At 44.3% G+C, this 23,994-nt stretch overlaps 1 protein-coding gene across 5 annotated transcripts in view; it reads right to left on the reverse strand.

Annotated features, from left to right (window-relative positions):
• Nucleotides 1-915: 915 nt before the first annotated feature.
• Nucleotides 916-23,994, reverse strand: part of vav2 (vav guanine nucleotide exchange factor 2) — a 130,830-nt gene continuing 107,751 nt past the window's right edge. For 3 of the 5 annotated variants that reach the window (XM_062959697.1, XM_062959698.1, XM_062959700.1), the window contains 13 exons: nt 22,567-22,668; nt 22,392-22,480; nt 21,175-21,191; nt 20,912-20,927; nt 20,018-20,145; nt 17,334-17,408; nt 16,900-16,952; nt 15,157-15,273; nt 13,271-13,358; nt 13,051-13,174; nt 11,062-11,148; nt 9,288-9,442; nt 916-5,520 (listed from right to left, as the gene is read on the reverse strand). In XM_062959697.1, the coding sequence (XP_062815767.1) occupies nt 5,473-5,520; nt 9,288-9,442; nt 11,062-11,148; nt 13,051-13,174; nt 13,271-13,358; nt 15,157-15,273; nt 16,900-16,952; nt 17,334-17,408; nt 20,018-20,145; nt 20,912-20,927; nt 21,175-21,191; nt 22,392-22,480; nt 22,567-22,668 (1,099 nt within the window). In that variant the 3' untranslated portion in view covers nt 916-5,472. The remainder of the gene's footprint in view (nt 5,521-9,287; nt 9,443-11,061; nt 11,149-13,050; nt 13,175-13,270; nt 13,359-15,156; nt 15,274-16,899; nt 16,953-17,333; nt 17,409-20,017; nt 20,146-20,911; nt 20,928-21,174; nt 21,192-22,391; nt 22,481-22,566; nt 22,669-23,994) is intronic. The other 2 variants (XM_062959699.1, XM_062959702.1) reach the window with 1 other exon arrangement.

Raw genomic sequence — 23,994 nt, forward strand, 5'->3', positions numbered from 1 at the left:
TGAGTTTGGGAGTTCTAGTTCACCTACATCCAGAGAGCACTGTGGACTCAAACAATGATGGATCTGGACCGAACTTGGAACAGATACTCAATATGCTCAAATATGAACACTGGTGGAGTTTGGGGAAAATAGACCTTGACGTTTGGGAGTTGTAGTTGCTGGGATTTATAGTTCACCTACAATCAAACAGCATTCTGGTCCCCACCAACAATGGAATTGAACCAAACTTGGCACACAGAACTCCAAACAGAAAATACTGGAACGATTTGGTAAGCATTGATCTTGAGTTTTGGAGTTGTAGTTCACCTACATCCAGAGAGCACTGTGGATTTCAAACAATGATGGATCTGGACGAAACTTGGAACAGATACTCAATATGCCCAAATGTGAACACTGGTGGAGTTTGGGGGAAACAGACCTTGACGTTTGATAGTTGCTGGGATTTATAGTTCACCTACAACCAAAGAGTATTCTAAACTCCACCAACTATGGGATTGAACCAAACTTGGCATAGAGAACTCTCATGACCAACAGAAAATGCTGGAAGGGTTTGGTGGGCACTGACCTTGAGTTTGGGAGTTGTAGTTCACCCACATCCAGAGAGCACTGTGGACTCAAACAATGATGGATCTGGACCAAACTTGACATGAATACTCAATATACCCAAATGTGAACACTGGTGGAGTTTGGGGAAAATAGACCTTAACATTTGAGAGTTGTTGTTGCTGGGATTTATAGTTCACCTACAACCAAAGAGCATCTGAACTCCACCAACGATGGAGTTGAACCAAACTTGGTCTTTGGTGACCCCACTGGGGTCCCGACTCCCAGGTTGAGAAAACTGACTTAACCAATTGCACCCAACCGTAATAGGACATATCGGATTTGAAGGCACTCACAAAAAAACACCCACAGTTCTGTCATTCTGTCAAAAGAAAAAGGAAAAAAAAACACACCCAGATTTATTTGCAGTATAAAAAAAAAGTTTCAAAAGGTGCAAAGATCTGTGACAGAGTCGCGTAGGGTCGATTTGCAAGAGAACAGTCTCGGACCCCGTTTTGCAGCAAGAAGGGAAATGCATACAAACATATCTCGAAACGGTTTGGGAAAGGAATGTGATAATATACGGATCCAATCAGCAGCCAAAGTATGGGTTTGTAGCCAGAAACAGTCACCAAGGGAGTCCGGATTTCCGTCCATTTTGGTCCCCGTTGAGGGTAGTGCAAAAGAAACCTTCGCGAAAAACCGACAAATAAAATCCAGGCTTTTCCATATTTTCACCTCTTCCCCTCTTTTTGCATCATTACAATCCTTTAAAATTTTTATCTTTCCCTTTTATTTTGTTGCAAAACCAACTAAATATATATGTACAATATTCTTTCCCCTATTGATAGAAAACCCTTCTTTTCTTATTCACATATATATATATATATAAATATATACGGCGGTGACAGTCGGGGCCATAAGTTATGAAACAAATGCAAAAGGGATTTTATAAATTTTTTTGTCCATAATTTTATCCATAATGGCTATAGGATTGCAATGGAGGACCCAGAGATTCCTTAGTTCTGTGAGTTTTCCGGGCTGTAGGGCTATGTTCCAGAAGCATTCTCTCCTGACGTTTCGCCCACATCTATGGAAGGATGCCTGCCATAGATGTGGGCGAAACATCAGGAGAGAATGCTTCTGGAACATGGCCATTCAGCCCAGAAAACTCACAGAAACGAGTCTCTTGTGTGCATTGTGATGGCTCAATTCGCAGCTCAATCAGTCTTCAGTCAAGAATTCAGAAGCTGAGTTGCTGTGAGTTTTCTGGGCTGTATGGCCACGTTCCAGAAGCATTCTTTCCTGATGTTTCGCCCACATCTATGGCAGGCATCATCCCATAGATGTGGGCGAAACGTCAGGAGAGAATGCTTCTGGAACATGGCCATACAGCCTGGAAAATTCACAGAAATGAGTCTTGTGTGCATTGTGATGGCTCAATTGGTTTTCAACCAAGTATTCAGCCATTGGGTTGCTGTGAGTTTTCCGGGCTGTATGGCCATGTTTCAGAAGCATTAGCTCCTGATGCTTCGCCCACATCTATGGCAACCTCTGAGGATGCCTGCCATAGATGTGGGTGAAACATCAGGATGAGAATGCTTCTGGAACATAGCCATACAGCCCGGAAAATTCACAGCAACCCAGTGATTCCAGCCACGAAAGCCTTCAACAACACATATTCAGCAGTACTGTGAACACTGGAGTCATACTCGAGCAATATTAGTGTGAACAGACAACTTCTTCTCTTGATAGGAGGGTTATCCAGAAAGTAGATTACGTTTTGGAATTAAAAATGAACAAAGTATAGGAGAAAACATTTACCATATGCAGTTGAAAGCCACGCCCAAATACCACTTCTCAACGTAGTCGCCATTCAAATAGTGATGAATGAGCTTGGCAACTCCTTCCCCGCCAAATTCTGCCGCTTGCGTCCTCAACCAGCTGGTCACTCCTTCCTGCAACTGCATATCGTCGCCATGAATGAGCTTGGCAACTCCTTCCCCGCCAAATTCTGCCGCTTGCATCCTCAACCAGCTGGTCACTCCTTCCTGCAACTGCATATTGTCGCCATGAATGAGCTTGGCAACTTCTTCCCCACCAAACTCTGCCGCTTGCGTCCTCAACCATCGGGTTACTCTTCCCGCAGCTGCGCATCGTCACCAAAACGCTGCGTTGAGGACGCAAGCGGCAGAGTTTTGTGGGGAAGGAGTTGCCAAGCTCATTCATCGCTATGAGAAGTGCCTAGATTTGAATGGCGACTATGTTGAGAAGTATTTGGGTGTGGCTTTCAACTGCATATGGTCAATGTTTTCTCCTATACTTTCTGAGGACGCAAGCGGCAGAGTTTTGTGGGGAAGGAGTTGCCAAGCTCATTCATCACTATGATAAGTGCCTAGATTTGAATGGCGACTATGTTGAGAAGTGATATTTGGGTGTGGCTTTCAACTGCAGATGGTAAATGTTTTCTCCTATACTTTGTTCATTTTTAATTACAAAACGTAATCTACTTTCTGGATAACCCTCGTATTAGGGTTTGACTAGCCATTGCAGACCAAGCTCAACTGAAAGATGACGTCCACCACCGATGCCCTGGTGACTCTTCCAGGAGACTCATGGAAGAGGGTGAGGATGGTCCTGACACTGGACAAATCTGACCGCAGTCTAAAGCTGGTCCATGCGTTTGGATGGATTAAAACAAATTCTTGTGAATACGGGATGTGGGAAGAATGAAGAGTATGGTGAAGATCGCTAGAGAAGACATCAATGCATGATAGATTCCACTTGCGGATTCCTGAGTCAGGTGAGGATGGGTACGGGCATCCAGTTGGTCTTCCAATTGGTCTTCTTTCCAGTTTCTATCCCTGAAGGACTGTTGGGCAAGGTTGGGGAGATGATGGACATTTTTGTAAGATCTCCAAGATTATGGAGAGTATCTGGGTTGAGAAGGCACCTGGAAATGGAGTTTTGCTTTGTGCCCAGTTGGTAAGTATGTGGAAGACCGTTCCAGATACCATTCAGACCATATATATAATCTCCGATCTAGTTTGGACTTCTCATGGTGGTGCCAACCCATGTCTCGTGTCCCTGAAGTTCACATTCTCACCTGGGATGGAGGAGTTATCACCCAAGCAATGGTTGTGCCTCTGAAGAAGGGCTTCCAGTTTGTCTTCTTTCCAGTTCTCATCCCATGAAGGACTGTTGGGTCAGGTTGGGGTGATGATGGACACTTTTGTAAGATCTCCAAGACAATGGTTGAGAAGGCACCAGGTAACTGGAGTTATGCTTTGTGTCCGGTCAGCAGGTATGTGGAAGAACGTCCCAGATACCATTCATATATATATAATCTCCAATTTAGTTTGGACTTCTCATGGTGGTGCCAACCCATGTCTCGTGTCCCTCAAGTTCGCATTCTCACCTGGGATGGAGGAGTTATCGCCCAAGTGATGGTTGTGCCTCTGAAGAAGGGCTTCCAGTTGGTCTTCTTTCCAGTTCTCATCCCCTGAAGGACTATTGGGTCAGGTTGGGATGATGATGGACACTTTTGTAAGATCTCCAAGACAATGGTTGAGAAGGCACCAGGTAACTGGAGTTTTGCTTTGCTCCCAGTCGGTAGGTGTGTGGAAGAACATCTCAGATACCATTCAGACCATATCTAGTTAGGACTTCTCATGGTGGTGCCAACCCATGTCTCCTGTCCCTCAAGTTCACATTCTTACCTGGGATGGAGGAGTTATCACCCAAGCGACGATTGTGCCTCTGAAGAACGGCTTCCAGTTGGTCTTCTTTCCAGTTCTCATCCCATGAAGGACTGTTGGGTCAGGTTAGGGTGATGATGGACACTTTTGTAAGATCTCCAAGACAATGGAGAGTATCTGGGTTGAGAAGGCACCAGGTAACTACAGTTTTGCTTTGTGGAAAACCATCCCAGTTATCATTCAGGCCATATATATAATCTCCTATCTAGTTAGGACTTCTCATGGTGGTGCCAACCCATGTCTCCTGTCCCTCAAGTTCGCATTCTCACCTGGGATGGAGGAGTTATCACCCAAGCGACGTTCAGGTAAGACCACCGTTGGTTTGGCACATGTGGTGTCAGGACAAGGCGGGTGGATAGATAGAGCAATTCAACTCAAGGCTTTCTTCTCAGGCTTAAGCAAAATCCAGCTACGCTTCAGCTCCTCCAAGATGTTGACGTTCACCAAAGCATCTCGAGAAGGTCTTGACCGCCCTGGAAAGGCATGGAACCATTGGGAGAAAACCTGGAGATGCCTCGTTCCTTTGTGTTCGCCCCTCACTTGTCGTTTTCCAGAAGAAGGGACTCCATTGGGTTGACCCTCAACCCAAGAGATCCATTGGGTTGACCCTCAACCCAATGGATCGGTCACCAAACAAAGCAATGGAATGGTCCGACTGCCTTGCCACACCACAAACATGTCAACGTTCAAAGTGACTTGAGATGTTCTGGACTTCCTTGGAATGTAATGTCATCATCCTTATGGCCACCCCGTACTCTTAGGTTCACCCCTTACTCTTATCTCCTATTATTTTCCCCTTGCATAGACCGTGTTTCATTTTGAGTCCAACCTCTACCAAAAGGGCCCCAAGTCTAACAACAGTGAAGCCACCTGGTCTCGGATGCTCTCGGCACACGCGACCCAATACAAAACATGGTTTGAACCTCTTATGTACAGATAAGACTAGTCCCCGAGGAGAAGCGCAACCTCTCCCAACCCCTCTCGCTCACGAAAGCGAGTCCATGCCTCCCGGGGTCACGCCCCCACCCACACTTTTTCGGGGCCCACCAGAGCCTTCCCCGTCTCATGTCTAAAGGTTAGTGCCGAGGAAAGGGACAGTCACTTGGTGCCCCAGGGACAGGTAGAAGATGCTCGGCGAGATATCGTTTCCCGGCGTCTGCGGATCCGACGGTCATTGTACTCCTTCCTCCTCCACGTAGGTCGAAGGAAACCAGCCAATCTGCAGGGGAAATAAAAGAAAGTGGCACCGATGATCAAGCAGGGATGTTAAGTTAAGTCTGTCTTTATGTGTATTTCAATATTAATATTGTTGTGACGGAGTCTTCAAGTAGAGATCCTACTCGTTGTATTAGAAGAGGCAGGAAGACGACTCGTGAGCAAGACTCCAATGAGGAGCAACAAAGGAAGAGAATCCGGGAAATACTTATGGAACCCATTGGTGATGATACTGTGGAGAACTCAGGCAGGGGGAACCCTTTGAAATCCCACCGCTGCCACCAATTTGTGGAGATCTCAGGCAGAGAGGAATTTTTTTCTTTTTCTTTATTCTCTTATTCTTTCTTATTCTTATTCACATTAGATGGTAGCGTTACTTAGTTCTGAATATAGGTGACAGAGACTTGGATATTGAAGAACAAAAACAAGTTTATTTCACGCACAGAGCTTAGTGGTTACAGTAACTTCTTTAAATGCTTAAATAATGGTTGCAAAGTTATTAACTGATTACTTTGGATCTAACTGGGATTGTTTTCCCTTCCTCTACCCTGGAACCAGTGTCTTCCCTGTGACTAAAATCACAGACCAATCATTTGAGCCACCCTGATCCCTCAACCAGAATCAGTCTCTCGGTACCTCATAAGGGCACCGACTCTAAAACTAACCTTCCCTGTGGTTTACTGACCACAGACTAAACGGTTTTTTAAAACATTCCCTCCTTTTTCTTCAAACGGCGGTTGGCTCCGCCCTCGTTACTATGGCAACCTGCCTCAGAATGCGGAGCTGGTTACCATCCCCCATGCACTGGTGACTAATACTTACCTTTTTAAACATACTTAAACCTGACTTTTAAAACGAAATTAAACATGACATCTATAAATCAAAATAAAAACACACTTCTTTACAATACCTTTGAGAGTTTTGAAGGGGATTCTGGGGCTGGGAGTCAGGAGGATGGGATGTCAGACTCTGGGAGTGAGGAGATGGATTGGACTAGGGTTCAGGAGATCCGGGAGATTCTTGAGGAACCCACAAGCAGTGGTACATTTGAGGGATGGCACAGAGAAGATACAGATGGGTCCTGGGGAGTTATGGGTTCGGACAGAAGGTGGTCTGGCTGGAGAGATCGTAGAAGAGCAGCAGCTGGAGGTGGGGCGTTGGGCGACTCCAGCTCTGATGAGGATTTGCAGCAACCAGCTGTGGATGGGGCGTTGGCTGGCTCGAGTTCGGAGGAGGACTTGTAGATAAAAGTAAATTTGTTGTGAATGTAACTTTGCAATCGGCAAGGTGTTTTGTTGGGCGCTTTTCGGGATCTCTGTTTCAGAAGACGTGTTTGGAAGACTGCTTTGGGATATAAGTGTTAACCTGGGTTTTTAAGTGGCAACGGGGGCTGGCATTGTGTGAGTTTGCGCTGGATTGTTCTATGTTGGTTTTATGCATTAGCTGCCGGCTTGCCTCTGTCGCTTTGGCTCTTTGTGTTTACCTTGGACTGGAATTCGGTGACTCTGACTTCTCCCTGACGACTTGGACTGGAATTCGGTGATTCTGACTTCTCCCTGACACCTTGGACTGGAATTCAGTGATTCTGACTTCTCCCTGACGACTTGGACTGGAATTCGGTGATTCTGACTTCTCCCTGACGCCTTGGACTGGAATTCGGTGACTCCGACTTCTCCCTGATGACTTGGACTGGAATTTGGTGACTCTGACTTCTCCCTGACACCTTGGACTGGAATTCGGTGTCTCTGACTCCTCCCTGACACCTTGGACTGGAATTCGGTGATTCTGACTTCTCCCTGACACCTTGGACTGGAATTCGATGACTCTGACTTCTCCCTGACGACTTGGACTGGAATTCGGTGACTCTGACTTCTCCCTGACACCTTGGACTGGAATTCGGTGACTCCGACTTCTCCCTGATGACTTGGACTGGAATTTGGTGACTCTGACTTCTCCCTGACACCTTGGACTGGAATTCAGTGATTCTGACTTCTCCCTGACACCTTGGACTGGAATTCGGTGATTCTGACTTCTCCCTGACACCTTGGACTGGAATTCGATGACTCTGACTTCTCCCTGACGACTTGGACTGGAATTCGGTGACTCTGACTTCTCCCTGACACCTTGGACTGGAATTCGGTGACTCTAACTTCTCCCTGACAACCTGGACTGGAATGTGGTGACTCTGACTTCTCCTTGTCAACTTGGACTGGAACTCGATGCCTGTGACTCTCCATGACGACACGGACCAGATGTTGCGGCTGTGACTTCTCTTTTATGACACAGTTTAGCTTTAACTACGTTTTGGGGCATTGTGTTGCGGTTGGTCACTGTGGGTAACTGCTGGGAGCTTTCCTGTGTTTGTTTAGCTCCAACCAGCAGGTGGAGCGAGTTCCCAGCCTTTTCAACTAAGTTTGTTTTAATCTGGATTATTTCCCAGGATAATCCAGATTATATCTTGAGTTTGGGTTTTTCGAGTTCTTTTTGGACATTGTTACTTCACACTGAAGAGAAAGTGTTTTGAGCCCTTTTTTGGTTGCTTCTTAGGCTCTTTTGTGTTTGTTTTTTTTTTGCAATAAACTGAGTTATTTATATTGGCTGGCATCTGACTCATAACAAATATCAACTACACAAAATCCCAGAATACTTGTAAAGTATCTACACAACACACGATGGTCTATGTACAAAGAAAATATAATGTCAAAATAGCATATAGTAGTATTAAAGTTCCCTTTACAAAGCTCAGTTCAGTAATACCAGACAAAATGAAAAGGAGCAACAGATCTAACACAAAAGTTATCTAAGTCTGATATTGATTCCAATGTATATAGGCTTCAGGGATATATAATCAATGAAAATATCTTCCAAATGAAGTAAACAGGTTTTTAAAAAAGATGTCCAAATCGCATATAGTATTATTAAAGTTCCTTGTACAAAGATCAATTGTCTGGTACTACTGAATACTGTATCAGACCATAACCTCATACATAGCGGCTGAGTTTTTCCTGTTGTTTTTCATCAATGCGACTGTCACCTGGGATGGCAACATCAATGATCCAAACCTTTTTCTTTCCCACAACTGTGATGTCTGGTGTGTTGTGTTCCAGAACTTTGTCAGTCTGGATTCAGAAGTCCCACAGTATCTTTGCGTGCTCATTTTCCAATACTTTTGCAGGTTTGTGATCCCACCAGTTCTTTGCTGCTGGGAGGTGGTACTTGAAGCATAAATTCCAATGAATCATTTGGGCCACATAGTTGTGCCTGTGTTTGTAGTCTGTCTGTGCAGTTTTCTTACAGCAGCTGAGGATATGATCAATGGTTTCGTCAGATTCCTTGCACAGTCTGCATTTTGGGTCATCACCTGATTTTTCAATCTTGGCCTTAATTGCATTTGTTCTGATGTCTTGCTCCTGGGCTGCAAGGATCAGGCCTTCTGTCTCCTTCTTCAGGGTCCCATTCGTGAGCCAGAGCCAGGTCTTCTCCTTTTCAGCTTTTCCTTCAGTTTTGTCAAGGAACTTTCCATGCAATGTTTTGTTGTGCCAGCTGTCAGCTCTAGTTTGTAGTGCAGTTTTCTTGTACTGGTTTTTTGTCTGCTGTGCTTTGAGGAGTTTCTGATTTTTGACTTCAATCAAAGCAGGTTCTTCACTTTGCTTTACATATTCTGCCATTATTATTATTATTATTATTATTATTATTATTATTATTATTATTATTATTATTATACAATATAGTATCAGTTTGGTCTGTTTGGTCTTTCTGGAGTGCACCTACCCTCCCGTTGGTCTCGCCTTTCCACCAGCCCTGGTCACCACCAATCCGGCTGTAGATCTTCACCACGTCCCCTTCTCTCAAGGAGAGCTCCCGCATGTCCCTCGCCGCAAAGTTGTACCTCGCCACGGCCGTCCCAATGACCCGGGGTGTGAATACTGCGAAGAAAGGGATTTGGGTTAGGATGCCATCAAGGGAGGTCTTAGGTCCCTCAGATGGGCTGCACCCAAGTTCAACCTGAGCTGGGTTGCTGTGAGTTTTTTCGGGCCGTATGGCCATGTTCCAGTAGCATTCTCTCCTGACGTTCTGCCTGCATCTATGGCCAGAGGTATGTCGAAAGTGAGGCAAGTATATATCTGTGAAATGTCTGTTTTAATTTTTATGACTCTACTTTATGCCTGTGTTTTATGTTCAAAGCATTGCGCAAGTGCCGTTGTAAGCCGCCTCGAGTCCCACGGCTGCTTCTCTTTCAACCACCAACAGGGGGCATTGTTTCCCCATCAAATAATGGATGCTCTTTGCTTTGCTTACACACACATATATATATACACAAACACATGCATACAGTAGAGTCTCACTTATCCAACACTCGCTTATCCAACATTCTGGATTATCCAATGCATTTTTATAGTCAATGTTTTCAATACATCGTGATATTTTGGTGCTAAATTCGTAAATACAGTATTTACTACATAGCATTACTGCGTGTTGAACTACTTTTTCTGTCAAATTTGTTGTATAACATGATGTTTTGGTGCTTAATTTGTAAAATCATAACCTAATTTGATGTTTAATAGGCTTCTCCTTATCTCTCCTAATTATCCAACATATTCGGTTATCCAACGTTCTGTCGGCCCATTTATGTTGGATAAGTGAAACTCTATTGTATATATAAATATATATATATACACACATACGGCAGATATATATATGTTTGGAGTTTTCGGTGGTGCAGTGGGTTAAACTGCTGAGCTGCTGAACTTGCTGACTGACAGCTTGGTGGTTCGAATGTGTGTAGCAGGGTGAGCTCCCACCGTTAGCCCCAGCTTCTGCCAACCTAGCAGCTCGAAAACATGCAAATGTGAATAGATCAACAGGTATTGCTCCGGCGGGAAGGTAATGGTGCTTCATGCAGTCATGCCAATGGCCACATGACTTAGGAGGTGTCTATGGAAATGTGAGTAGATCAATAGGTACTGCTCCGGCGGGAAGATAAGGGCGCTCCATGCAGTCATGCTGGCCACACAACCTAGGAGGTGTCTATGGAAATGTGAGTAGATCAATAGGTACTGCTCCGGCGGGAAGGTAATGGTGCTTCATGCAGTCATGCTGGCCACATGACTTAGGAGGTGTCTATGGAAATGTGAGTAGATCAATAGGTACTGCTCCGGTGGGAAGGTAATGGCGCTCCATGTAGTCATGCTGGCCACAGGACTTAGGAGGTGTCTATGGAAATGTGAGTAGATCAATAGGTACGGCTCTGGTGGGAAGGTAATGGCGCTCCATGTAGTCATGCTGGCCACATGACTTAGGAGGTGTCTATGGAAATGTGAGTAGATCAATAGGTACTGCTCTGGCGGGAATGTAAGGGCGCTCCATGCAGTCATGCTGGCTACATGACTTAGGAGGTGTCTATGGAAATGTGAGTAGATCAATAGGTACTGCTCCGTCGGGAAGGTAATGGTGATTCGGACACGGCTGGGCTTAATGTCACGGGAAAATATGTAGGTAAGGTATGTATACATAGAGATGCACATGCACACGCAGACACATATACCTGACCAGAAAGGAGTGGAGGAATTCTGAGAAGTGAAGTTGTGACTCTGAGGGCTGAGAAAGGAAAAATTGTAGGAAGCGCAGGCAGCTGCCGGAGGGTGAAACGAAGCAGCAGGAGCCCAAAAAAGAGACAAAAAAAAGAACAAGGGATGGGGAGGAGAGGAAGAAAGGGAGGGTTAAAACAGGAGATGACAAAGAAGGGGAGAAATCAACACGGCAGCCAAGTCAGTGAAGCAAACACAAAGCATGCGGCCTTTCCCATTTCTTTGTCCGAATCAGCCTCCATATCTATCAATAGTAGTGCTGTTTTCAAAACAAAACAAAAGTCCCTCGATTGTGGGTAGGCACAGTGGGGCAGTTCCTTTTTAAGAACTATACCTCCCAGTATCCCCCATTAAGGGATCCACTATGCCTTCTGGTTGCTTCCAAATGGGATATTTTGCGTTCGTTACTTGTTGTGTCTTCTACAGATTGCAAACCTATGGGCTGGGAGTAAACATTAGACATTTCCAAAAAATCGTTTTGAATCGTATATCGGAATTATTTCGGATTGTTCTCTCTTTTTGATATTCATTCCGAGACATTGTCTCACAGCGCAACCAGCAATGTAATTCGAACCATTCTCTAATTGTCTCTTAATGTTTTGTTATACAGTAGAGTCTCACATATCCAACATAAATGGGCCGGCAGAACGTTGGAGAAGCGAATATGTTGGATAATAAGGAGGAATTAAGGAAAAACCTATTAAACATCAAATTAGGTTATGATTTTACAAATTAAGCACCAAAACATCATGTTATACAACAAATTTGACAGAAAACGTAGTTCAATACACAGTAATGCTATGTAATAATTACTGTATTTACAAATTTAGCACCAAAATATCATGAAGTATTGAAAACACTGACTACAAAAATGCATTGGATAATCCAGAATGTTGGATAAGCGAGTGTTGGATAAGTGAGACTCTACTGTACATATAATAATAGAGTAAAATAATAAATGCAATAATAATAAGATCAGAGTGAAATAATAAATTTATTATTACAGTAGAGTCTCACTTATCCAAGCCTCGCTTATCCAAGCTTCTGGATTATCCAAGCTATTTTTGTAGTCAATGTTTTCAATATATCGTGATATTTTGGTGTTAAATTCGTAAATACAATAATTACAACATAACATTACTGTGTATTGAACTTCTTTTTCTGTCAAATTTGTTGTATAACATGATGTTTTGGTGCTTAATTGATGTTTAAAAGGCTTTTCCTTAATCCCTCCTTATTATCCAAGATATTCGCTTATCCAAGCTTCTGCTGGCCCGTTTAGCTTGGATAAGTGAGACTCTACTGTATTAATAATAATAAAAATAGAGCAAAATAAATGTAATAATACCAATAATTATAGAGAAAAATAATAAATGTACCATATATTCTCGAGTATAAGTTGACCCAAGTATAAGCCAACCAGGACCTTCACCCGAGTATAACCCGAGGGGGGCTTTTTCAGTCTTAAAAAAAGGGCTGAAAAACTAGGCTTATACTCGAGTATATACAGTAATTTAATCTGAATAGGTACTGCTTCTGCGGGAAGGTATCGGCACTCCATGCAGTCATGCCGGCCACATGACCTAGGAGGTGTCTGCGGACAACACCGGCTCTTTGGCTTAGAAATGGAGATTAGCACCAACCCCCGGAGTCGGACACGACTAGACTTAATGTCCGGGAAAACCATTTTGACAATCTTTGTGGCCCACCAGTGGGGTAGAAACAAAGCCGATCATAATAATACTAATGCAGATGACTTAATGCTCATCCTAATCGATCCCAGAACAGTATGGATAAATTGCATATTAAACAGATGACTGTTTCCAGTCATCTTCATATTCTTCTGCCAAAACTAATTGGGCCTTTGGCACACATTGTAAGTATTTTTATGCCACTGTGCTATATTTTATGTTTGTCGAAGATGGACTCTGATATCTTCTATTTACCTGGCGATCGTGTCAAGGTTCTGGATGCAGCTCGTTCTCTAGATTTGTACGGATACTTCAGCGTCGTGTCCAACTGTTTGAAGCTCTCCTTCAAGGAATGGGTTTGATAGTATTCGACGAGTTCCTAAGTGGGGCAGAGCAAAAGACGAGAACTTAATTCTTAATTCAAGAGCCGACGGAAAATGAACGATCCGCTCACATTCATAACAACACACCGTACCAAAAGGCTTTCAAATTTTTTGGCTTCGGTGATGTGGATCCAATTGTCCTTCTCCACCACCTTGATGTGCTTCACTTCGTCATTAAACCTGGGGTGGAAATAAAGAGAATTTAGGGAGATCGAGAGAACAGATGGAGGAGGAATTCCCTATCCTCGAACAAATCGGCCAAATGTGAAATAGCTGGCAAAGGCAGCTGAGCATGGGCCGATGCAATCTTGGCAAAGCGAACGCATAGGAGAAGAAACTCATTCGAAACAGGGTGCTGGAGGAGAGTTTCACAAATACAGCAGAGTCCCGCTTATCCGAGTTCCGCTTATCCGACACTCCGTATTATCCGAGGCAAATGTCCTAACTCAGCCGCTGCTGGGAACGAGTAAGTGGTAAGTGAGCGAGGAAGGGAGGGTGGGCGAGCGAGTGAGCACCCATCCTGTTATCCGTCAGTTTCGCTCATCCGTCATTCATAGAATCATAGAATAGTAGAGTTGGAAGAGACCTCATGGGCCATCCAGTCCAACCCCCTGTTAAGAAGCAGGAAATCGCATTCAAAGCACCCCAACAGATGGCCATCCAGCCTCTGCTTAAAAGCCTCCAAAGAAGGAGCCTCCATCACAGTCCAGGGCAGAGAGTTCCACTGCTGAACAGCTCTCACAGTCAGGAAGTTCTTCCTGATGTTCAGGTGGAATCTCCTTTCCTGTAGTTTGAGGCCATTGTTCCGTGTCCTAGTCTGCAGGGCAGCAGAAAACAAGTGTGCTCCCTCCTCCCTATGACTTCCCCTCACATATTTGTACATGGCTATCATGTCTCCTCCCAGCATTCTCTTCTGCAGGCTAAACATGCCCAGCTCTTTCAGCCGCTCCTCATAGGATTTGTTCTCCAGACCTTTGATCATTTTAATTGCCCTCCTCTGGACGCTTTCCAGCTTGTCAACATCTCCTAGAATTGGACCCAGTGTGATTCCAGGTGTGGTCTGACCAAGGCAGAATAGAATAAGGGGGAGCAGGACTTCCCTGGATCTAGACGCTATTCCCCTATTGATGCAGGACAGAATCCCGTTGGCTTTTTTAGCTGCCGCATCACATTGTTGGCTCATGTTTAACTTGTTGTCCACAAGGACTCCAAGGTCTTTTTCACACACACTGCTGTCTAGCCAGGCAACGTCCCCCATTCTGTATCTTTGATTTCCATTGTGGAATATCTTGCATTTGTCCCTGTTGAACTTCATTGTGTTAGTTTCGGCCCATCTCTCTAGTCTGTCAAGATCGTTTTGAATTCTGCTCCTGTCTTCTGGAGTGTTAGCTATCCCTCCCAGTTTGGTGTTGTCTGCAAACTTGATGGTCGTGCCTTCTAACCCTTCGTCTAAGTCGTGAATAAAGATGTTGAACAGAACTGGGCCCAGGACAGAACCCTGCGGCACTCCACTTGTCACTTCTTTCCATGATGAAGACGACGCATTGTTGAGAATCACCCTTTGGGTTCGTTCGCTTAGCCAATTACAGATCCACCTCACCGTAGTTTTGTCTAGCCCACATTTTACTAGTTTGTTTGCCAGAAGGTCTTGGGGGACTTTGTCGAAGGCCTTCCTGAAATCCAGGTGGGCTACATCCACGGCATTCCCTGTATCGACCCAACTTGTAACTCTGTACGAGTTCCGCTTATCCGACACTCCGTATTATCCAAGGCAAATGTCCTAACTCAGCCGCTGCTGGGACCCGGCCTGGTAAGTGAGCGAGGAAGGGAGGGTGGGCGAGCGAGCACCCATCCTGCTATCTGTCAGTTTCGCTCATCCGTCAGTTTATGACGGATAAGCGAGACTCTACTGTACTACAAGTGAACAAGCCCTAGAGAAAATAGGGGATGCGGTCATACTGTAAGGAGACTCACTTACTTAATGCTGATAGCAAAACGTTCAGCTTCTGCCGGTCTCTCGCGGATCAGGTACGTCCCACTGGAGTGCAACTTGAGGAGGTTGTCCGTCTGCTGCCTCTCCATATTGCCCGCAAACCTAAAAGATGGAAATACGCTTCTTATCAGAACGACACCTGCATTTGTTCCAATGCTGCCCATTTGTACATTTGGGTCAAGTTGTGTCCTTAGGTCATTGTTGTAAAGGGCAGAAAATGCAAATTATGCAGCTAAATCATCAATGTTTGAATATTTACTGTATTTCGAAGAAAAGCAATAAACTAGCTCTATAAGTGGAAAAGTAGGGGCAACGAAAACAATATGGTATCAACAATAACCTAATAATAATAATAATAATAATAACTTCATTTGGATCCCACCCTATCTCCCCATGGGGACTCAGGCCGGCTTCCAACATAGTAACAGGCAAACATCCAATGCTTATATAAACAAAGCAGAGATAGATATAGATCTATAATTATAGATACTAATTTCACATATGCATTTTCCCCTGAAATGTTTGCAAATCCCCTCTGTGTGTGTGTGTGTGCATTCCCCCTACAATATTTGCAAGACCTATATATATATATATATTTAGACATGTCTATATATAGTTGTGTGTTCATTTCCCCCAATATTTGCAAGCCCTATATATATATATATATATATATATATATATATATACACACACACACACACACACACACACACACACACACATTTATCTGGACATGTCTATATATATATTTGTGTGTTCATTTTCCCCCTGTAATATTTGCAAGCCCTATATATAGGTAGGGAGGAATATATTCAGACATCTCTCTTTATATAGATATTTGCAGCGACTTGCAAACATATGAGGGTAAATTCAAATATAAAAATAATGTATATGTATGGCTACAGATACACAGGTACATGGATCTATATGTATAAAGGATTTGCAAAGACCTGCAAACATATGAGGGGAAATTCATATATAAAATTAATGTATATAGATAGATACACATATAAAGGTACATAGAGCTGGCAAAAGCTTGCAAGGGGTTAATGCCTATATATCTGTAGGAGAGTTTAACAAAACAAATATTTCAGGGGAAAATGCTTTCATAAGATTAACGAATATATATTTTTCTTCTTCCTGACTTGCAAGGGTGTATTTCTCTTTTCAAAACACTCCCTTGATTAAGAGCAAGGGAAGCTTTGCAAAAGAAAACACACTGATAAGGGAGGAGAAGAGAGAAATAGATCACATATTGCATGCAATACCCTGCAGGCTTTGCAAAAGAAAACACACTGATAAGGGAGGAGAGGAGAGAAATAGATCACATATTGGAAGCAATAGCCTGCAGGCTTTGCAAAAGAAAACACACTGATAAGGGAGGAGAAGAGAGAAATAGATCACATATTGTGGCTCCGTTGCCAGCCTTGACCTTGACCTGATTATAAGCCAGGGGAGGCTTTTTCAGCTCATAAATAAGGGCTGAAAAACTCAGCTTATCTTCGAGCATATATGGTACTTGCTTTTCATATATTCAGCTTTTATTACACTCTGCTTTTAATACACTCTTACATTGGGTCATCTGCACAGTGTGTGGCTTATGGTGTGTGGCTTATGGTTTATTAATCAAATCTACGAATAACGACTCCACAAAATCCGACTGTAGATCCGATTGAACATCCCATATCCCTTTGATAATCCTGCCTTGGTTGTAACACATACACTCACCAAGGATATGCTGAGTAGTCCATCTCTCGCGAGGAAGGCCGGGAGATGGGAGGCTACGGTAAAGGAAAATAGAGAATATTACCGCCATAGAAGATCGTCTAATTAGGCAATATATCATTTCGAATGGCTTTTCCTGGCAGCGATTGTGTCCAACTATTTTTACGAGTGATTAGCTGCAAAGTGAGCAAGGACAAGAGAGGAGGAAAGTAGCCTCCCTACCCCCTACATAGTTGATAACTGGGAGAAAAATCAGATCCATGGATTGGGATATCTCAACGAAAGGAGCACACTGGGTTTCAGCTCAATGGCCTTTAGACTCAAGACTAGAGGAAGGCCAAGGGACTACATTCAATTACAGATAAATCTTTGAGGGTCACATCCTAGGGGTGGTCTGCCCTATCCTAGAATTAGGCGTTTCCCCCCAGTAACCTCACCCTTGCATCCACAGGACAGGGCTTCACCAACGAACTGGGGAAATAACCGGACTTCTTGGACAAGATGAGCCGCCCCTAGAAATGAAGATACGGAAACCATCAGGGTAGGAAAATCAATCGAGTCACAGAGTTGGAGAAGAACCCCATGGCAGGAGATTAATAGAATCACAGTTGGAGAAGAACCCCAAGGTAGGAGACTCATATAATCACAAAGCTGGAAGAGAACTCCACAGTAGGAGACTCATAAAATCAGAACTGGAGAAGAACCCCAAGGTAGGAGACTCATATAATCACAAAGTTAGAGAAGCATCCCAAGATAGGAGACTCATAGAATCACAAAGTTGGAGAAGAACCCCAAGAACTCAAAGGATATGAGCTTCATAGAATCACAGAGTTAGAGAAGAACTGCAAGGTAGGAGACTCGTAGAATCACAGAGTTGGAGAACCCCAAGAACCCGAAGAATAGGAGACTCGGAGAATCACAGAGTTGGAGAACCCCAAGAACCCGAAGAATAGGAGACTCGTAGAATCACAGAGTTGGAGAACCCCAAGAACCCGAAGAATAGGAGACTCGGAGAATCACAGAGTTAGAGAAGAACCCCAAGGTAGGAGACTCATATAATAACAAAGTGAGAAGAGACCCCCAAGGTAAGAGACTCATAGAATCACAGAGTTGGAGAAGAAACCCAGGATAAGAGACTCGTAGAATCATGAAGTTGGAAGAGAACCCCAAGGTAGGAGATTAATAAAGTCACAGAGTTGGAGAAGAACCCCGGTATGAGACTCTTAGAATCACAGAGTTGGAGGAGGACCCCAAGGCAGAAGTCTTGTAGAATCACAAAGTTGGAGAACCCTAAGAACCCAAAGAATAGGAGACTCACAGAGATAGAAAAGAACTGCAAGTCATGAGACACATAGAATCATAAGGCTAGAGAACCCCAATAACTCCAGAATAGGAGACTCATAAAATCATAGTTGGAGAACCCCAAGGACCTCAGGATGGGAGACTCATAAAATCACAGAGTTGGAGAAGAACCTCAAGGTAGGACACTTATACAATCACAGAGTTGGAGAACCCCAAGAACCTTAGGATGGGAGACTCATAGAATCACAGAGGTGAACCCCAAAGTAGGAGACTCATAGAATCACAGTTGGAGGAGAGCCCCAGGATAGGAGACTCATCGCATCAGAGTTAGAGAAGAACCCCAGGATAGGAGACTCATAGAATCACAAAGTTGGAGGAGAACCCCAAGGCAGGAGGCTTGAACAATCACAAAGTTGGAGAACCCCAAGAACCACAGGATAAGAGACTCATAGAATCACAAAGTTGGAGGAGAACCCCAAGGCACGAGGCTCATAGAATCACAAAGTTGGAGAACCCCAAGAACCACAGGATAGGAGACTCATAGAATCAAAAATTGGAGGAGAACCCCAAAGCAGGAGGCTTATAGAATCACAAAGTTGGAGAACCCCAAGAACCACAGGATAGGAGACTCATAGTATCACAAAGTTGGAGGAAAACCCCAAGGCAGGAAGCTTGAAGAATCACAAAGTTGGAGAACCCCAAGAAACCCAGGATAGGAGACTCATAGAATCACTAAGTTGGAAAAAAAAACCAAGGCAGGAGTCTCGTAGAAACACAAAGTTGGAGAACCCCAAGAACCACAGGACAGGAGACTCATAAATCACAGAGTTGGAGAAGACTCCCAGGATAAGAGACTCATAGAATCACAATGTTGGAGAACCCCAAGAACCACAGGATAAGAGACTCATAGAATCACAGAGTTGGCGAAGAACCCAAAGGCAGGAGGTTCGTAGAATCTCAAAGTTGGAGAACCCCAAGAACCACAGGATAGAAGACTCATAGAATCACAAAGTTGGAGAAGAACACCAAGGCAGGAGGTTCGTAGAATCACAAAGTTGGAGAACCCCAAGAACCACAGGATAGGAGACTCATAGAATCAAAAATTGGAGGAGAACCCCAAAGCAGGAGGCTTATAGAATCACAAAGTTGGAGAACGCCAAGAATCACAGGATAAGAGACTCATAGAATCACAAAGTTGGAGAAGAACCCCAAGGCAGGAGGCTTGAAGAATCACAAAGTTGGAGAACCCCAAGAACCACAGGACAGGAGACTCATAGAATCATGAAGTTGGAGGAGAACCCCCAGAACCACAGGATAGGAGACTCATGGTATCACAGTTGGAGAAGAACCCCAAGATAGGAGAGTCATAGAATCACAAAGTTGGAGAACCCCAAGAACCACAGGATAGGAGACTCATAGAATCAAAAGTTGGAGGAGAACCCCAAAGCAGGAGGCTTATAGACTCACAAAGTTGGAGAACCCCAAGAACCACAAGATAGGAGAGTCATAGAATCACAAAGTTGGAGAACCCCAAGAACCCCAAGATAGGAGAGTCATAGAAACACAAAGTTGGAGAACCCCAAGAACCACAAGATAGGAGACTCATAGAATCACAAAGTTGGAGGAGAACCCCAAGAACCACAGGATAGGAGACTCACAGAGCTGGAGAAGAACCCCAAGATAGGTGCAGTTATGGGGCAGAAAGCCTATCCCTTGTTGACGTTAAGGTTCTCAGAACACCACATCTACAGTATGCTGAAAACACAGTTGTTTCAGGTTGTCCTGCTCGTAGATATCAACGTGTCCTGTCCCCACTCACCTCCCACCATTGTGAATCCGGATCTCCTCTGAGCAGCTCTATGACCTCTCCGGTTTGAAACGTCAACACGGGCTTCCCAGGAGGTGCTGGGTTCCCGTGATAATTCTGCACGGCCACCATTTTGGGACCTGAAATGGAGAAGGGAGAGCCGGAGGAGGAAATGTTCCGAGTCGAAAATGAACCCGCTCACAAATACTTAAACAATGTACAAAGACACATCCACTGCTTAAGGAACGTGCAAAGAAACCCGACAAATTACAGGGTGTCAATTAGGCATGTCCGGTCGATGAAAAAAATGTTTCAATTCTCGTTTCTAAAGTAGGGGGCGCTGGCGCTTCGATATAGAAAGTATTTCTGATTTTTTTCACCCAAAAATTTCGGATACAAAATAATTTTTTAAAATATTTTAAAATATATATTTAAAAAATGGGGGGGGGGGGGGAATTAACGAAACATTAATAGACAATTAGAGAATGGGCCAACAATGGTTTGAATTACATTGCTGGTTGCGCTGTGAGACAATGTCTCGGAATGCGTATCAAAAAGCGAGAACAATCCGAAATAATTCCGATATACGATTCAAAACGATTTTTTGGACATGTCTAGTGTCAATACTAATTTGGTGAAGATTATCCACGGCTTTGAATCAGTTAACAGTTTTTAGACAATTTGCCAAAAATAGAGGAAGGGTTAATGATAAAAACGAGAGCATAATAATACGAGAGAGCCCTGGAATCCATTGTGACAAGCAAAGAGGAGCATTAGCCTGTCGGCATTTCTAATAAATCCTATTTTGCAAGTCTCCGGGGCCAACAAGGGGGTCATGATTTGTAGATATTCTAAAACAAAGCAGCAAAACGAATAATGAACGAGACGACGGTAATTATGCCTTACCTATATTCAGTAAGTCCTGCCAAGAGACAAAAGAGGAAAATGCTTATATTATATTTTTGGCCGTGATTATTCCGCAATCAACCTGCCCGTCACTTTGTTTATACCCAACCTCTCCTTCCCCAAGAACGGGGGCATCTACATTATGGAATTAATCCGGTTTGGCACCACTTCAACAACCTCTTTCCACCCCCAATCTTGCAATTACGCCACAACCCTCCCAAATTCTTCCCAGAGAGATGGTCATAAAAATCAATGGAGCTTACCTGGTCGGCTGGAGAACCTAGAAGTTAAAAATTAAAAAAGGGAAGGACGGGTCAGTGCAGGAAGTACAGATAAACATCTCGCTCGTCTTGTTTAGCCAAGCGGTGGAAATGGGTCCAATGACGCTGATAAGAAACAGCTCATGCCGTATATCCTCTCCATCCCACCCTCCAAAATAGCTCTTGTTTTCTTGTTACCTGCTTCTCTTTTCCTTCCCAACACCCCTCTTCTTTTGGCTTACCTTCACAACAGTAAGGTCTTTGGCGCAGAGTATTGTTATGAAATGCTAGTGTGTTGCCTGGGTGTCAATGGGATCGCTGCCAAACTACTTTTCCCCTTCTCCAGTTCAGAGGAGGTTTACTTTATCCCTTCTCCAGCTCTACTTTCTTCCTTCTTCAGTTCAGAGAAGGCCTCCTTTCCCTCTTCTCCAGCTCAGAGAAGGCTTACTTTCTCCCTTCTCCAGCTCAGAGAAGGCTTACTTTCTCCCTTCTCCAGCTCCACTTTCTCCCTTCTCCAGCTCTACTTTCTCCCTTCTCCAGCTCAGAGAAGGCTTACTTTCTCCCTTCTCCAGCTCGACTTTCTCCCTTCTCCAGCTCTACTTTCTCCCTTCTCCAGCTCAGAGAAGGCTTACTTTCTCCCTTCTTCTGCTCTACTTTCTCCCTTCTTCAGCTCTACTTTCTCCTTCAATTCAGAGAAGGCCTCCTTTTCCAATTCTCCAGCTCAGAGAAGGCTGACTTTTTCCCTTCTCCAGCTCTACTTTCTCCCTTCTTCAGTTCAGAGAAGGCTTTTCCCTTTTCCAGCTCTACCTTCACCCTTCTTTAGTTCAGAGAAGGCATCCTTTTCCCCTTCTCCAGCTTACTTTCTCTCTTCTCCAGCTCTACCTTCTCCCTTCTTCAGTTCAGAGAAGGCCTAATTTTCCCGTCTCCAGCTCAGAGAAGGCTGACTTTCTCTCTTCTCCAGCCCTACTTTCTACCTTCTTCAGTTCAGAGAAGGCCTCCTTTTCCCTTCTCCAGCTCAGAGAAGACTTACTTTCTCCCTTCTCCAGCTCTATTTTCGCCCTCCTTCAGTTCAGAAGAGGCTTACTTTCTCCCTTCCCCAGCTCCAATTTCTTACTGCTTCCGTTCAGAGAAGACCCGCTTTCTCCCTTCTCCATCTCTGAGAAGGCCTGCTTTGACTTTTTTATATACAGAAGCTATGATCGGGCCACTTTTTTACTCACTGATTTTGCAGGGCGGGATGATTTCCAAGCATTCCTTGTGAGCCCCAACTTTGCACTTCACGCACTGGTAGCCTTGGTAGAAGGTCCCTCTGGGGAAAGAGACGTTGTTCAGCCATGGGGTGAGGGAGGCTCAGCCTGTAGTTTCCATCTCCCCATCGCTTTTCTTTCCTCTTACCTTAAGAACATCTTGCAAGCCTTGCAGTTGGTCGTCTTGTCGAAGGTGTACATCTGGAAATTGTGGTTGTTGGCCATGGCTTTGTCGGGCTTAATGTTGGACCTGCGAAAAAAGCAAAGCACCAACAGCTCAAAAGGAGGAGACCGCAACAACACTATAGCTATCGTTTTTCAAGAAGATAGATGGAACTGGCTAATGTTCAGCTTCTGCCTTGCTAGTTGATTACTCTGCTCATGATGTCCAATAGAGTTTCTCCTATTTTCCAACCTCTTCATCATGCTTCTTCCTCTCCTACTCTGGAGCCTGGTAGATGGAACTGGCTAATGTTCAGCTTCTGCCTTGCCATTCGATTACTCTGCTCGGGATGTCCAGTACAGTGTCTCCTATTTCCCAACCTCTCCATCACGCTCATTGCTCTCTAAAGCCTGGATAGATGGAACTGGCTAATGTTCAGCTACCGCCTTGCCAGTCGATTACTCTGCTCGGGATATCCAGTACAGTTTCTCCTATTTCCCAACCTCTCCATCACGCTCGTTCCTCTCCTACTCTGGAGCCTGGATAGATGGAACTGGCTAATGTTCAGCTTCTGCCTCGTCAGTTGATTACTCTGCTCAGGATGTCCAATACAGTTTCTCCTATTTTCCAACCTCTTCATCATGCTTCTTCCTCTCCTACTCTGGAGCCTGGTAGATGGAACTGGCTAATGTTCAACTTCTGCCTTGCCATTCGATTACTCTGCTCAGGATGTCCAGTACAGTGTCTCCTATCTCCCAACCTCTGCTTAGGCTGTTCAATACAATTTCTCCTATTTCCCAACCTCTCCATCAGGCTTGTTCCTCTCCTACTCTAGAGCCTGGATAGATGGAACTGGCTAATGTTCAGCTTCTGTCTTGCCATTCAATTACTCTGCTTAGGATGTCCAATACAGCATCTCCTATTTCCCAACCTCTCCATCATGCTTGTTCCTCTCCTACTCTGGAGCCTGGATAGAAGGAACTGGCTAATGTTCAGCTTCTGCCTTGCCATTCGATTACTCTGCTCGGGATGTCCAATGCAGTTTCTCCTATTTCCCAACCTCTTCATCATGCTTCTTCCTCTCCTACTCTAGAGACTGGATAGATGGAATTGACTAATGTTCAGCTTCTGCCTTGCAATTCGATTACTCTGCTCAGGATGTCCAATACAGTTTCTCCTATTTCCCAATCTCTCCATTTCCTACTCTGGAGCTTGGATAGAAGGAACTGGCTAATGTTCAGCTTCTGCCTTGCCATTCGATTACTCTGCTCGGGATGTCCAGTACAGTGTCTCCTATTTCCCAACCTCTCCATCATGCTCATTCCTCTCCTACTCTGGAGCCTGGATAGATGTAACTGGCTAATGTTCAGCTTCTTCCTTGCCAGTCGATTACTCTCCTCGGGATGTCCAGTA

The sequence above is a fragment of the Anolis carolinensis genome, unplaced genomic scaffold (genome assembly GCF_035594765.1).
Source record: "Anolis carolinensis isolate JA03-04 unplaced genomic scaffold, rAnoCar3.1.pri scaffold_7, whole genome shotgun sequence".
In the NCBI taxonomy this organism is placed as follows: domain Eukaryota; kingdom Metazoa; phylum Chordata; class Lepidosauria; order Squamata; family Dactyloidae; genus Anolis; species Anolis carolinensis.